The sequence below is a fragment of the Primulina tabacum genome, chromosome 2 (assembly GCF_025594145.1).
Source record: "Primulina tabacum isolate GXHZ01 chromosome 2, ASM2559414v2, whole genome shotgun sequence".
Lineage (NCBI taxonomy): Eukaryota > Viridiplantae > Streptophyta > Magnoliopsida > Lamiales > Gesneriaceae > Primulina > Primulina tabacum.
The window spans coordinates 2,461,253-2,473,779 of record NC_134551.1 but is presented as its reverse complement, the minus strand read 5'-3'; the positions used below and the strand labels follow the sequence as shown (position 1 = coordinate 2,473,779).

Here is a 12,527-nt window from a genome sequence, read left to right as displayed (position 1 = left end):
GTCGTGTTGGGAGACTTGATAACTGAATTATTTCTGAAATTTCGACAAGATATTTATTAATCAACACGTGTGAATAAAATATCACATTTAAAATATTCTAAAAAAAATACTTTGGGCAAAAATTAACTAAATATTACAACACACACACAGATATATATATATATATATATATATATATATATATATATATATTTATATATATTGTTAAAAATATACATACAATGTGATAATTTGTTAAAGAAATTATTGTCACAAAATTGACTGAATATTCCTTTTTTACATTAAAATATTTTATTAGTTTGAAGGCAAAATCATCGTTTATGTTAAAGAAAATATTATCACAAAACCATTTTTTTCCCGAAAAGAAAACTAAAGAAAATATTTTAAAAATAAAAAATAAAAAAATGTAAGAAATTTAATGAACAGAATATTTCTACAATGGCTCCAAGCCTCCAAGCTAGGAGCAAGCAAGACTGAAATAGTGTTTCCAAATGGGCACCAGTTGAGCAGAAGAAGAGCAAGTGAGCCTTATTCTACTACATTTCCAAAGATCTGTAGACCCGAACTTGAAAATCAATCAGCAATTGTGCTAATATTACTGTGTAAGGTGCTTTAACTTCAGAAATCCCGTTTCGAATCTCATTTGTTGGTTTTTTTCGTTGCCCAGATGATTTATTTCAAGATTTCGATCTTTTTGTGTTTGCAGAGAAATGGTGTTTAGGAAATTGTTTAATTTGATGATGGGTTGTTTGGGGTTATCAAAGCGGCCGACACGGCCTGATCTTCCTGTGGTAACCGTCGATTCATCAGGACTTGATTTGCAGATGGTGAACTCACCTAGAATTAGGTTAAGTGATGGGAGAATCTTGGCTTATAGGGAAAGAGGAGTGCCCAAGAACAAGTCAACTTTCAGAATCAGTTGTAATTCATGGTTTTGGGAGCTCCAAAGACATGAACTTCATGGCTTCCCAAGTAAAGAATTTTCAGTCCTTTCTTGATTCATTGTTCCTTCGTTTTGAGCCTGCGTTATTCTTTCTTGTTTGTGATATTAAAATATTAAACCAGATTTGCAATCCTTGTATGATTCATCAGGTTGGTAGTTCTTGTTTATTTCTAAGTCTTATCCGACCCTCAAGTCTAATCTTACTAGCTTTTAGAGGTTTTGATTGTCCAGACTATTGAATTTTAAGTTTGATTTTGTTGGTTACAGAAGACATTTGCTAACAATGTGTTGCTAAGGAACTTGGTTATGTAAGAATACGAGTGCCTGATGTTGCTTCATTATTCAGGAACTTTTAGATGTGTTGGGCATATACCTTTTGCTATTTGATCGGGCCGGATATGGTGAAAGTGATCCAAACCCGAAAAGATCATTGAAGAGTGAAGCATCTGACATTGAGGAATTAGCTGATAAGCTACAATTGGGATCCAAATTCTATGTTCTTGGAGTCTCCCTTGGATGTTACGCTGCCTGGAGTTGCCTCAAACGAATACCGAACCGGTATAAATTTCGAGAAATCGCTTCCATTTTCCAATAGAAAATATGGGTTTCATTCTTTTTCTTTCTGTTTCACCAGATTAGCAGGTGTGGCACTTGTTGTTCCTCACATAAATTATAGATGGCCATCTCTTCCGAATGATCTTACAAAGGACGATTACCGTAAGGGCCTTTCGAAATGGGCTGTTTTTGTTGCGAGCCATTCTCCTGGATTATTGCATTGGTGGCTGACTCAGAAGCTGTTTCCATCCGCGACTGTCCTTGACCGAAACCCAAAATTTTTCAGCGATAAAGATTTAGAGGTGTTGAAGCACACACCGGGATACCAATTGCTTAGTAGGGTAATTCTCCTTTTCTAGGGAAAGAATCTGAATTTTGTTAAGTGTGAAAGCTGTTCCCGAGAATGGATCACTTGTTAAATTTATTGTCATTTTCTCTTGAAATGCAACTTCATACTCTTTCCTGCTCTCTGGTTCTTGGGTGTATTATTCTTGTTTTTCGCTGTGTTAGTTGTCTCAAAAAATAAAATAAAATCTATGGGGTCGAGCAGGGGAAATCGCCATCCTTCCTACAAAGAAATCTTCAAATATATTTGTAATTTTTCTAATACTATCATTTTCTCCCTCAAAATATATTTAGTCACCCCCACCTCTCTGCTATGCCCCATCTTCTCCCTTCTTCTGAATTCCTGGATCCACCCTTGTGATCTTTTGAATTTAAGTCTATTCTTAATTGGACTATTCATCGACTATGAGATATCTTATTACATTATGCAGAACAAGGTGAGGAATCGAGTCGTGTTCGACTCCGTACGTCGTGACTTTATCGTTGCTTTCAGCAAGTGGGAGTTTGATCCAATGGACATACGCGATCCATACCCTCAAAAGGAAAGCATGGTTCACATCTGGCAGGGCCGTGAGGACAAGGTTGTACCATACCAGTTGCAAAGATACGTCTCCAAAAAGTTGCCATGGATTCGGTATCATGAAGTATCGGATGGAGGCCATTTGCTGGTGTATGATGGTGCAGTCTGTGAAGCCATTTTAAGGTCTCTAGTGTTTGGAGAAGATCCTCAGTTGTATAGACCTCAAGCGGAGGACTAAGTTCTTCCATCGGTACTCGGTGATGCACCCACTCGGGCAGGTAATAAGGGCAGTCGCTCGTAAATAGAATTTTTTAAAATTTGTAACTCTTTTCTTATCCGTCACCCAAAATGTAAAATTGTTTCACTCAGTAACCTTTATGGTTCGTTCTTGTTGTAGTTCATGAATTCATGAACTTGTAATTGTAGTTTATGCAATTAAGCGTGAATAAGAGTGTGACATTTTGGCATTTGTTTCAAGAAACTATGATTTTGATAATGAAATTAGTGCCCTTGTTTATAAATTTGGTATGTCCTTGGAGAATATTAATGGAATTGTTTTTCTTTTTTCTTTTTTTTAGCTTGGAATTGAATGTATTAAGTACGTTGTCCATGGTGGTTGATGTTATTTATTTAAGGGAAATTGTCTTCTTTTTCTTTTTTCTTAGATTTGGGGAGGCGGTTTACCAGTTTCGAACTTGATATCTAATCAAAAAAAGTGAAGGATAAAGCCAAAGGTACATCTAAAATCGATATTACATACTATCTAGTGAGTTTTTTCTACTATATAATGAGATTTTATATTTAATATATCATGAAATTTTGACGAATAGAATTTTTTTATTAATTTTTATGTGATGTAACCGGACCAAGAGGACCGTTGCTTAATATGAAGTATTTTTTAGTGTAAATGAACCGGACTCCAAGACATCTAAAGCTTGAGCTTCATGAGTAGGTCTCCTGTGAGATGGTCTCACGAATCTTTATCTGTGTGATGAGTCGACCCTATCGATATTCACAATAAAAAGTAATAATATTAGCATAAAAAAAAATATTTTTTCATGGATAACCCGAATAAGATATCCGTCTCACAAAAACGACCCGTGAAACCGTCTCACACAAGTTTTTGCCGAACTTCATGTTGAACACAAACGTAGCTCGAGTACTACATCAAAACAACAAATTCTCTTTAAGAAATCCATAATATAATTAAAAACAAGCGAACAGACAAAGCGTCCTAACCACTCCTTCAAATTTTTCTATCTAAAAATAAATAATAATTTACTCTGTCCTTTTGTCAAATTAAATAATGATGCACCAAACAAACTTTATTTATTTATTTATTAAAAAAAATAAACTAACTCCCAATTCAGACAGTGCTTATTTATGTAAAAATTAAATTCTCTGATAAGAATTTTAGAAATTTGAAAATTGTAACATTAAGGAAAACAAAATTAATTATTAATTTGTATCTAATTTTATTATTATCATATGTTTGTATGTTAACATGTGAACGAGATCAAATAGTTCAATATGACAACATATAACAGCTACGTATTATACCACACATAATTATTAAAATTAAGAATTTTAAAAATCATTTTTCGTATTATTTGACGATTCTTGATTAAATCAATTACTTATCTTTTTCGACGATACGAATTTGTAATAAAATATTTATAGTGGAAGACCCTAAACTAATGCCCATTAAATTAATTTACATTTACAAGATAATTATATATATTGTATTACGTACAAAACCTAAAGATAAATAAACCAAGAAACCCTCTCTCCTCTAAATTAAAGACTAGAAACCCTATTATGTGGAAAACAACTTTGAATTAAGCCACTGATCTCAGAAATTTGAGAATTGGTTATGTGAAGATTGTAAATCCATGGTCATTTGGCAAGAACTATCATCCGTGACCAAAGTCCTGAAAATATATTGTATCATATAATAGATAATTAAATTATAAATATATATCATCATAAAACAAATTTGAATCATACAAAAGGTGATCTTACTCTCTAGGTCGAGATGCCCATAAAGAACTGAGAGCTCGCAATCGACCATAGTACTCCCCGATCACCAAGAAGCATCGCGCTGCTTGTCGAACGGTTAATATCCGACATAGCCGATGAAGAGTCTGTTGTCTTAGATTGTCAGCCTGTAATAACAAAAAAAAAAAGAAGGTTGCATAAGCTTATACACAATTTGACTTGTAGGATGGACGACAAAGAGTGTACCGTATATTGATAATAAATAAATATATATGGACAACATAATCATTTACAGCTATAATTGTTTATAGAACTTGAGTCAAACGTTCAATAAAACAAATAGATATTATCAACTAATATCTCATATTTTGCACCAAAGGGTGTCCTAATGTATCATATTAAACATCAAAGCATAGAATAGTTAATTATCAATTGAAAAATGAGAGGGGGCCATGGTGCATTTATTGGTGACAGAAGTTCAAACCCTTTTAAACAACATAAGACCAATTGATTCTGTTTCTACTCGTCACTAATTTAAAATATACATACTATTGAGCAAAGTCTTGATGATAGTCATCTGATCATATCTTCAAATCGACATTCGTATACGTACCTGACGAACAAAACCTTCGAGGTTGGTGATTTTGCCCAATGCTATAACCATGTGATGCATGCTATCATTTAGAGAAGAACTGGCAATGGTTTGCAGTAATGATTGGTGTAGTTGGTCAAGCCCTTGAGTAAGAGCATCCTCTGCCTGCTGTGAGGACTGTTGGAGACCACATATCCCTACTAATTGTTGCTCCGTTAGAGGGTCTAATTGCGGTATTAACATCTAATCATCAACAAAACATGGACCGTTAGATATATTTCGAATATAAGGCACCACATATCTAGCCAAATCGAATGAAACGCACCCTATATAGTACAAAGTATAAACTATTGAATCATATACGTATATGCCTCGAGTTAAATTATTAATGTATGGAGATTGTTGGCTGATGTTGGTGAAAAGATCCACAAATAACCTAAGTTTTTCGAGGTTTAGGTTTATCTCCTTTATGAAACTTCTAGCTCCACCATTATAGGTTGATATGATGGAATTATAAAAAAGTTTGCCCAAATAAAAGAGCAAATATTAGGAATACCACACTTGATAGATAATAAACCTTGATGAGATCAGAAGGCCGGAAACCGCCCATCCAATGATAAAACCTCTCGACCGGAGTAGCCCACATCCCGGTGATGAGGTGGAAAACATCAGATTTGGCTGCCACTCCTTTCAGTCGAAAAATTTCATCGTAATGCGCAATGTATCCATCAACTATTACCCTTAGGTCCCCTTCAGATAAATGTGATTGAACTGCAGCTTTAAGTTCAGACATATGGCTTAGATCATCATCTAACCATCTTGAATATTCCATATCAAATATTGCACCAGCTATATATACACAATTAAAATGAAAATTTTATTAAATTTAACCATGAAATTTCTCACAATATAAAAAGAATCATGTATATTTAACTAACAAAGCACAATGAGACTTCCTTTATGGTCGATTATTAAACATCATAATTAAGGATTAATGAAATAAAATAAATTAAGTCAGAAGATAAAAAAAATATACAAACCCTATTTTAAAAAGTTTTCTCTATATAAAAAAAAGACTTTTGATAAATTGAAAGCGAAGTGATAACAAAATAATTTAAAAGTCAACCAGGCAATATAATTTATGTTTTTGTTTTTTTGGAAAAACAAAATTATTCACAAAAAGTCGCTGTTGAATTTGAGAACCGGATGGCATTTTCGTTAATTAAAACTATCTTGGACATGGAAGACTTACCAGAGCTGATATTCCCAGTGGTAACCCCACCACCTAAGAAAAGTCCCTGGTGACGCAATTATTCAAAAAAAAAAATATTTTAGAGCATTAATTTTTTTTAAAAAAAAATAAAATAATCGGGTATTGGGCGTTTAATTCTTGGGAACAATTTTCAAATTTATTTATTGTCCTTGTATTATTATTATTATTATTATTATTATTATTATTATTTGAAGGTTTGTCCTTGTAATATTAAATGTGTACGTTGGTATTTATTTACCTGAGACCTTGCCCTCAGAAGGTCTTGCTCAAGTTGAGTGAGCCTCATCCTGCTTGATTCTAGCTGTTGAACATAGGCCTGAAAGAAGTAAGTAAATTTAGCTAAGTATATAAAAAAGATCACTGAATATTTACTTATACTTCATTGTAATATAAAATATTTTAAATATTAGTCGATAAATTTAATTTTATATCAAATAATCTTCATAGATATGTTCAACACAGTCAGATTATACGAGACTCTCACGTTCATTCTCACCATGTCTCCATCTCATTCGACGGAATCCGAAATTCAGCTTTTAGTTGTCCACAAAAAATATAATTGACAATTTCGGATTAACACAAATTATATTAATGGTATTTGAGTAGTTTTAATTTTCAGAAGAATTAAATGAATCAAGTGATTGATTAAACAAATGGCAGTGTACCTTTTTCCTAAGCCTGCTTTTCCTTGCTGCCTCCCTATTTTGAGCTAAACGTCTCAGTGTCTATGTATTACCCAGGAAACAAATCAAATCAAGATTAAAATTTTGTCAGGAAATAAATACTTACAGTAAAGTTATTTAAACCAAGTCAAAGTAAAAAGAAAAATTGTCCAAGTTATAAAGGAGTTTTTGTGCTATAATACATCGTAGGTGTTATTGCATGTATGCATGTGCATATATAATTAGTTCGAATTTTTCATCACCATAGCATCAATTACTTTCTCTGAATTAGATTCAGCCCCCTTCTCTGCATCGTCTGAAACATTTTCTTCCATATATAAACATATTATGTAAGAGAGTGTTAAGTTTAAATTTTGGTTTCTTGCTATGTCTTGTTCTTTGATTAACCATACAAAACTAATCTCAACTGTCAAATTTATACTTTTGCATTTTTAGGAACCTCGTACTCTAATTCATCGTAAATTCTTGATATTTTTCTGTGGTTCCTAGCACCAATTGGTTCTTAGTATACGTTTCACTGCACCATTAATTATTTCAGAATTAAGGCGCCATTAATTATGCAAATCTCTATTAAGTAAACAATGATGCATTTTTCCTCGATTTGGACGCTCTAATTCCCATAAAGAACCGGTGTAAAACGGCTAAAAAAAGTTGTTTTCTTCAAGAAAAGAGTGACCGATTTGAGTCATAAAAATTCCCAATATGAATCTTAAACTCTATTTATTCGATTGAAGGAGAAACTAACCTCCTGTCACCCATCTCTCCCTTTTCTTTCCGAGAATTGAAAAGGGTTAAATTGAAAATTATTGAACTGCAGTTCTTGGGATGCGAAAAGGTGCTTTTTTGTGATAAAAGGAGCTAATTATTGACAAGAAATTCGAATTTCAATATTTTATTCAGATAGAAAGGAATAATAATAGTTATGTACAGGCAAAAAAGATAAATATACAAATAGTTCAACTACTGTGAAGATTCTGTCGTCTTTGAGATTTGCATGTCAGAAAGGGGAAAAAAGAGGAAAACAGAAAAAACCTTTTCTGTAGTTTGTTTGGCAGCTGATTTGGAGTGTGAAACTCCTGCTCTTGGACTTGGACTACCACTTCCACTTTCCATCTGTATATACGATTGCTGTAGCGGTGGTTGCGGTGGCTGGAGGTGGTTGTGCTTGTGGTCAGAATTCCCCGCCTCCGCCGCCGTTGCCCTTGTGCGTTGGCCCGATGATACCCTTGTACTGACCGGAGATTCAGACTCTGGCTTTACTAGTGCTGATCCTGAATCAGTACTCTCTTCTCCTCCTGACTTTGAACTTTCCAATATTAACGGCACACCGCAAGAAAATAAGTCAAACGGCTTTCGTCACTAAAATAAAAGAGAAACCATTATTTTAGATCCTTTTTTTCAATATCGAGAAAGCTCCAAAACCAACTGCTAACAGATAAGCGCAAAGACTCGTAATTTCTAGAGCTTTGTTTATGAACCCCGAATTGGTCAAAACTGGAGGGGATTTAAATAAGGGGAAGTAAGTAAGTAGCACGTACGTACTGTTTGGCGGAATTTCATAGGCCGAGAAGGGAACATTTCCGGAGCTGCCGCAAGCTTGACTGAAGAATATAAAGCTGCAGAAAATCACAAAAGTGCGCGAATTCTTTGAGAATCAAGGAGAAACTTCTTACGGAGTCGAGTTTTTGTTGCTTGTTTAGAACCCCACGCCAATTAAAGTCACTAGCCCAAGAATGATTCCTACGTCAAAAATGGTAAGCCCCCACTCTTTAAGAAGGATTTGTTCAAAAGCGCCCCCACACACACCCGTCTTTGTGTTTTGGAGTTGGTTGCACTTAATAAACGTCAGAAGAGAGAGAGAGCAAGAGAGACTGAGAAGCATACTTTGTTCTGTTTCATTATTATTGATCTTCACTCTTGAAAGTACTATGGCTTCCTCAGGTTCTCCGAAATCAAAACCAGATTCTTCTTGATTTCTTCTGTCAAATGAAACGAAAACCCATGTCAGAAATCGAACAAGGATAATCATGAACTTTGAACCATGAAGATTATTATTAGTGAATATTTGATTGGGTCTACTATTTTCACATGAAACTTGTATCGGTGTGATGAAGCATGTGAGGAAGTGAATATGGAAGATGGTGATTAAGGTGGGAAGTTTCTGATAAAGCAGCGGGCTCTCCAAGTACTCTACGGTTGGTCGATTCCCCATGCAAACTTTCAGAAATAAGAACGTAGGATCGAAGCGGTGAATTATGCTTCAAGGAGAAAAGAAGAGCTAATTTTTCTTGAAAATTTTCCCACAGCCTGCTATTTTTGGACAAAAACTGGACTGAAAAATGGAAAATGATGGAGTTTCTTGGAAATCTTCGATAATTTTTGACGATTTATGATAGAATACTCAAGTGGGAAACGGGAAAGTGATGACCTTTGCTATAAAATTTTCAACAACATGCTATCTCCGAGTCTCTGAGCCAAAAACTCATCTGGGAGATGGAAAAAGATTAGAGTTCCTTTAAATAATTTACCATTTCTGAACCAAAAATTCAACTGGTATTTCGAGACGCTTTCGTTATAAAAAAAATGGCTGTGATGTCAGTTTTCATTCAATTATAATCAGATATTATATTGTATTTCTCTAAAATAATAATTGTTATTTTTTACTAAACTTTTCATTATTTCCCAAAATTACTTGCACTATTAACCATATTAGGCGACTTTTGAATATATATATAATAACTGCAATGCTGGTATGTTACAAACAAAATCAAATATCAACTACCTCTGTTTCTCACCTTTCTTGTGCTAAAACTTTAGGTCTTTTTTCGTCGGTGGACGAAGAAAAAATGTGATTGAATTCTGGGTTGGAAAGTAATTATTAGAATTGAAACTCTAACATGAAATCTCGTCCTTGTAAACCTGTCAGAGGTCCCCAGTCAAACAAGAGAATGAGGGAGTAAAAACAAGCATTTGTTTGAACATAAAGAATCGTTTGACTCCTGCTCAGTTCTCATCTAACCGCCTGTGCTTTCTTATTGGCGGCCCTTCTGTGGGGGGGCTCTTCTGAATTAATGGAAGTACAAAAAATTGTTCCATCTTCGTTCTATCGGCAAGTAAAAATTTATGCCTTTGGGAGAAAAGGTTGAAAATATCATGTGTTCATGTAATTTGTATATTTTTATTTTTAACTTTATTAGTTGATTAACGATTTTACTCTACTAAATTGTACATTTTTTTCAATTTTTCATCCGAGTACTAATTTGACATCGAACATGTCGGCAAACTCAAGTATCAAGTCAACATTTAATCGGTGTCATGTCAGAAAACTCAAATATCACGTCAACATTTATTCGATGTCATGTCAGGGTTTTCCTCCCGCCCCGTCCCATCCGTCCCTAAACGATCACTAGGGGAAATGGTCGGACAATTTATCTACCACTAAAACGTTCAAGAAAATGTGTTGAAATAATATTCAACAAGTTTTAGTTGGTTGCGATGCTTTTTTTCTTCTTCAGTAAATGCAATTATATTGCACAATCAACATAAGCGAGAATACTATCATAAAGTGTCAATCCTCAAACAATTATACAGTTATATCACATATATATAGAGGTCATAAAAGTATATATTGTACATATATAGCGTGTCAAACCATGATATTAATTTTAATAATCCCAATAAATAAACTTCAACTTGTGCATATATATATATATATATATATATATATAATTAATCCAAAATTTTGAAATGGGTTTATTTGGTATTATCCGTTTTGTTGATGGGTCAACATCTAATCCATGTCATATCTCAGGTTTGGGAAGATTAATTTGAAATTAAAATTAATAGATTTTGGTAATAATTTTATTAATTACAACGAAACAATAGATCAACTCTTAAATTTATATATTACTTATTTACATACACATTATTAGTGCATTGTAGAATATATTCAAATTATATCATAATTGAGTGAATCTGAAATCTATCATAATTAACATAAAATACTATATAAACATGTAAAAGTTGGATTTAAAATTTTATTTCTCAAAATAATAAAAATACATTTGAAATATATAGATTTGAAATCCATAATTCCAAATCAACCTTGAGGCCATGCCACATAAAGATTCTTTTCCCTTGATAGCAATAAAAAAAAATATCATTAATTTTATTAATTGGATTTTCTAATTTCCTTTTTTGATCTATTGGATTTTCTAATTTCAGTTGATGTTATGTGTCGCATTTACTATATCCTAGTATACTGGAGCGCGTAGTTCGTATATTTATAATATATTTTTTCTATATATAATAAAAATATTTATACAAACATATTTTAATATAAATTTTTGTTTTTATTTAATTTGATTGAATAATTTTAAATTTTAAATTTATTCCTCTTTACTATTTGTCTTTTATCGTTCTAGGAAACATGGGCTATTGTAATTTGATATAGGTAATTTCGACAAGACAAAAATTTTTGTGAGACAGTTTTACGGGTCGTATTTTGTGAGACAGATGTCTTATTTGGGTCATCCATGAAAAAATATTAATTTTTATACTAAGAGTATTACTTTTTTATTGTGAATATCGGTAGGGTTGACCCGTTTCACATATAAAGATTCGTAATATCGTCTCACAACCTACTTTTTCGACAAAAAAAAAAAACAAATTGGTGAAAGTCCTCATATTTCTTCCTACTGTAAGTAGTGGATCTAATTTTTATGATAATATCTAACATTATGGCGAAACAAATTACTATTATTTTGTGAAACTAGGGGACAAGGGGGTTAGGTTAGATAGAAACATGATATCTATAATTAAGAGGTGGGATTTATTATATGTCAATTAATATTAATTAATTTGTATGTTTTGGATTCGTCTCCAACATTTGCTTTTGATTGACATGCCCCCAACCAAATTGGTCTACCTCAAACTAACGATTGGTTTATATAAAGTTTAGCCATAGAGAAAAAAGTTTGATAACTTAGATTGATTTTTCTATATTAGATTTTTTTAAAAAAATAAATATTTTGATGGAATATAATTATAAAAATAATAACTTGAGATGTGTCGGTCGCCTTTAAGAACACCACTAGCCCCTTTTACATGGAGAAATGTTTCAAGAAATAGGTGTTATTTGTAACATTTTAGCTCAATTTGTGCTATTTTAGAAGGAGCTCGAGAGAAATGGAAAATGGGATTTCAAGAATCTACGTGCGATAATTACTAGTTTCAATCAAATTCAAATCCAAAATCCGCCCCGAGTCGAGAGAAATTGAAGTCAGCATTTCTTTCCCAATATTTAATGATTTTCTTGAGAATTATTAGCTTTTCATATTTAATTTGGAACAAATGGGTAAAATTTAATTTAAACTCTGTTATTTACAGTACCCAGGATTTAAAAAAAAAAAAAAAAAAACTCAAAACACAGTCAATACGTGAAATAACGATTTGTTTTAAGGGATTGGAAGTCTTTGATAACGTACTAGTTAATTTAACATATCATAATCATAACAAAAGTCAAAAGAAAATAATAAGGGAGGCGTTGTTACACTTAATAATAAAAGTCGAATGAAGATTAAAAATAATGTTAAATTAAAAAGGAAATTTCTCAAATA

General features: G+C 32.7%; 2 protein-coding genes across 4 annotated transcripts; one reads left to right on the top strand and one right to left on the bottom strand.

The window, feature by feature from the left end:
* The first annotated feature begins 425 nt into the window (after window positions 1-425).
* On the top strand, window positions 426-3,011 carry LOC142524627 (uncharacterized). The gene is given in 6 exon segments (XM_075628673.1): window positions 426-602; window positions 707-917; window positions 919-972; window positions 1,290-1,501; window positions 1,578-1,839; window positions 2,275-3,011. Coding segments are annotated over 5 exon segments (1,062 nt in total). The 5' UTR covers window positions 426-602; window positions 707-710; the 3' UTR covers window positions 2,602-3,011.
* A 1,033-nt stretch (window positions 3,012-4,044) lies between these two features.
* Window positions 4,045-9,481, bottom strand: LOC142524610 (transcription factor TGA9). Of its 3 annotated transcripts, none has more exons than XM_075628647.1 (11): window positions 9,338-9,481; window positions 8,794-8,888; window positions 8,452-8,649; window positions 7,942-8,268; window positions 6,892-6,951; window positions 6,465-6,542; window positions 6,206-6,251; window positions 5,531-5,802; window positions 4,975-5,196; window positions 4,386-4,528; window positions 4,045-4,294 (listed from the first exon to the last, which is right to left on the bottom strand). In XM_075628647.1, exons 4-11 carry the CDS (start codon window positions 8,020-8,022, stop codon window positions 4,216-4,218), a joined length of 981 nt encoding a protein of 326 aa, XP_075484762.1. In that variant the 5' UTR covers window positions 8,023-8,268; window positions 8,452-8,649; window positions 8,794-8,888; window positions 9,338-9,481; the 3' UTR covers window positions 4,045-4,215. The 3 variants fall into 3 exon arrangements, with proteins under 3 accessions (XP_075484762.1, XP_075484777.1, XP_075484770.1); XM_075628662.1 differs by having other exon boundaries at window positions 8,452-8,525; XM_075628655.1 differs by lacking the exon at window positions 9,338-9,481 and adding an exon at window positions 8,998-9,047 and having other exon boundaries at window positions 8,452-8,525.
* Between the last annotated feature and the right edge of the window lie 3,046 nt (window positions 9,482-12,527).

What these genes read in the sequence shown, in the direction of transcription:
- LOC142524610 (XM_075628647.1), bottom strand. Translation starts at nt 8,022, where the DNA reads ATGGAAAGTGGAAGTGGTAGTCCAAGTCCAAGAGCAGGAGTTTCACAC. An exon ending in TTCTGAGGGCAAGGTCTCAG is followed by an intron (nt 6,252 to 6,464) that starts GTAAATAAATAC and finishes TTGCGTCACCAG; the next exon opens with GGACTTTTCTTAGGTGGTGG. An exon ending in TCGAAGGTTTTGTTCGTCAG is followed by an intron (nt 4,529 to 4,974) that starts GTACGTATACGA and finishes TTGTTATTACAG; the next exon opens with GCTGACAATCTAAGACAACA.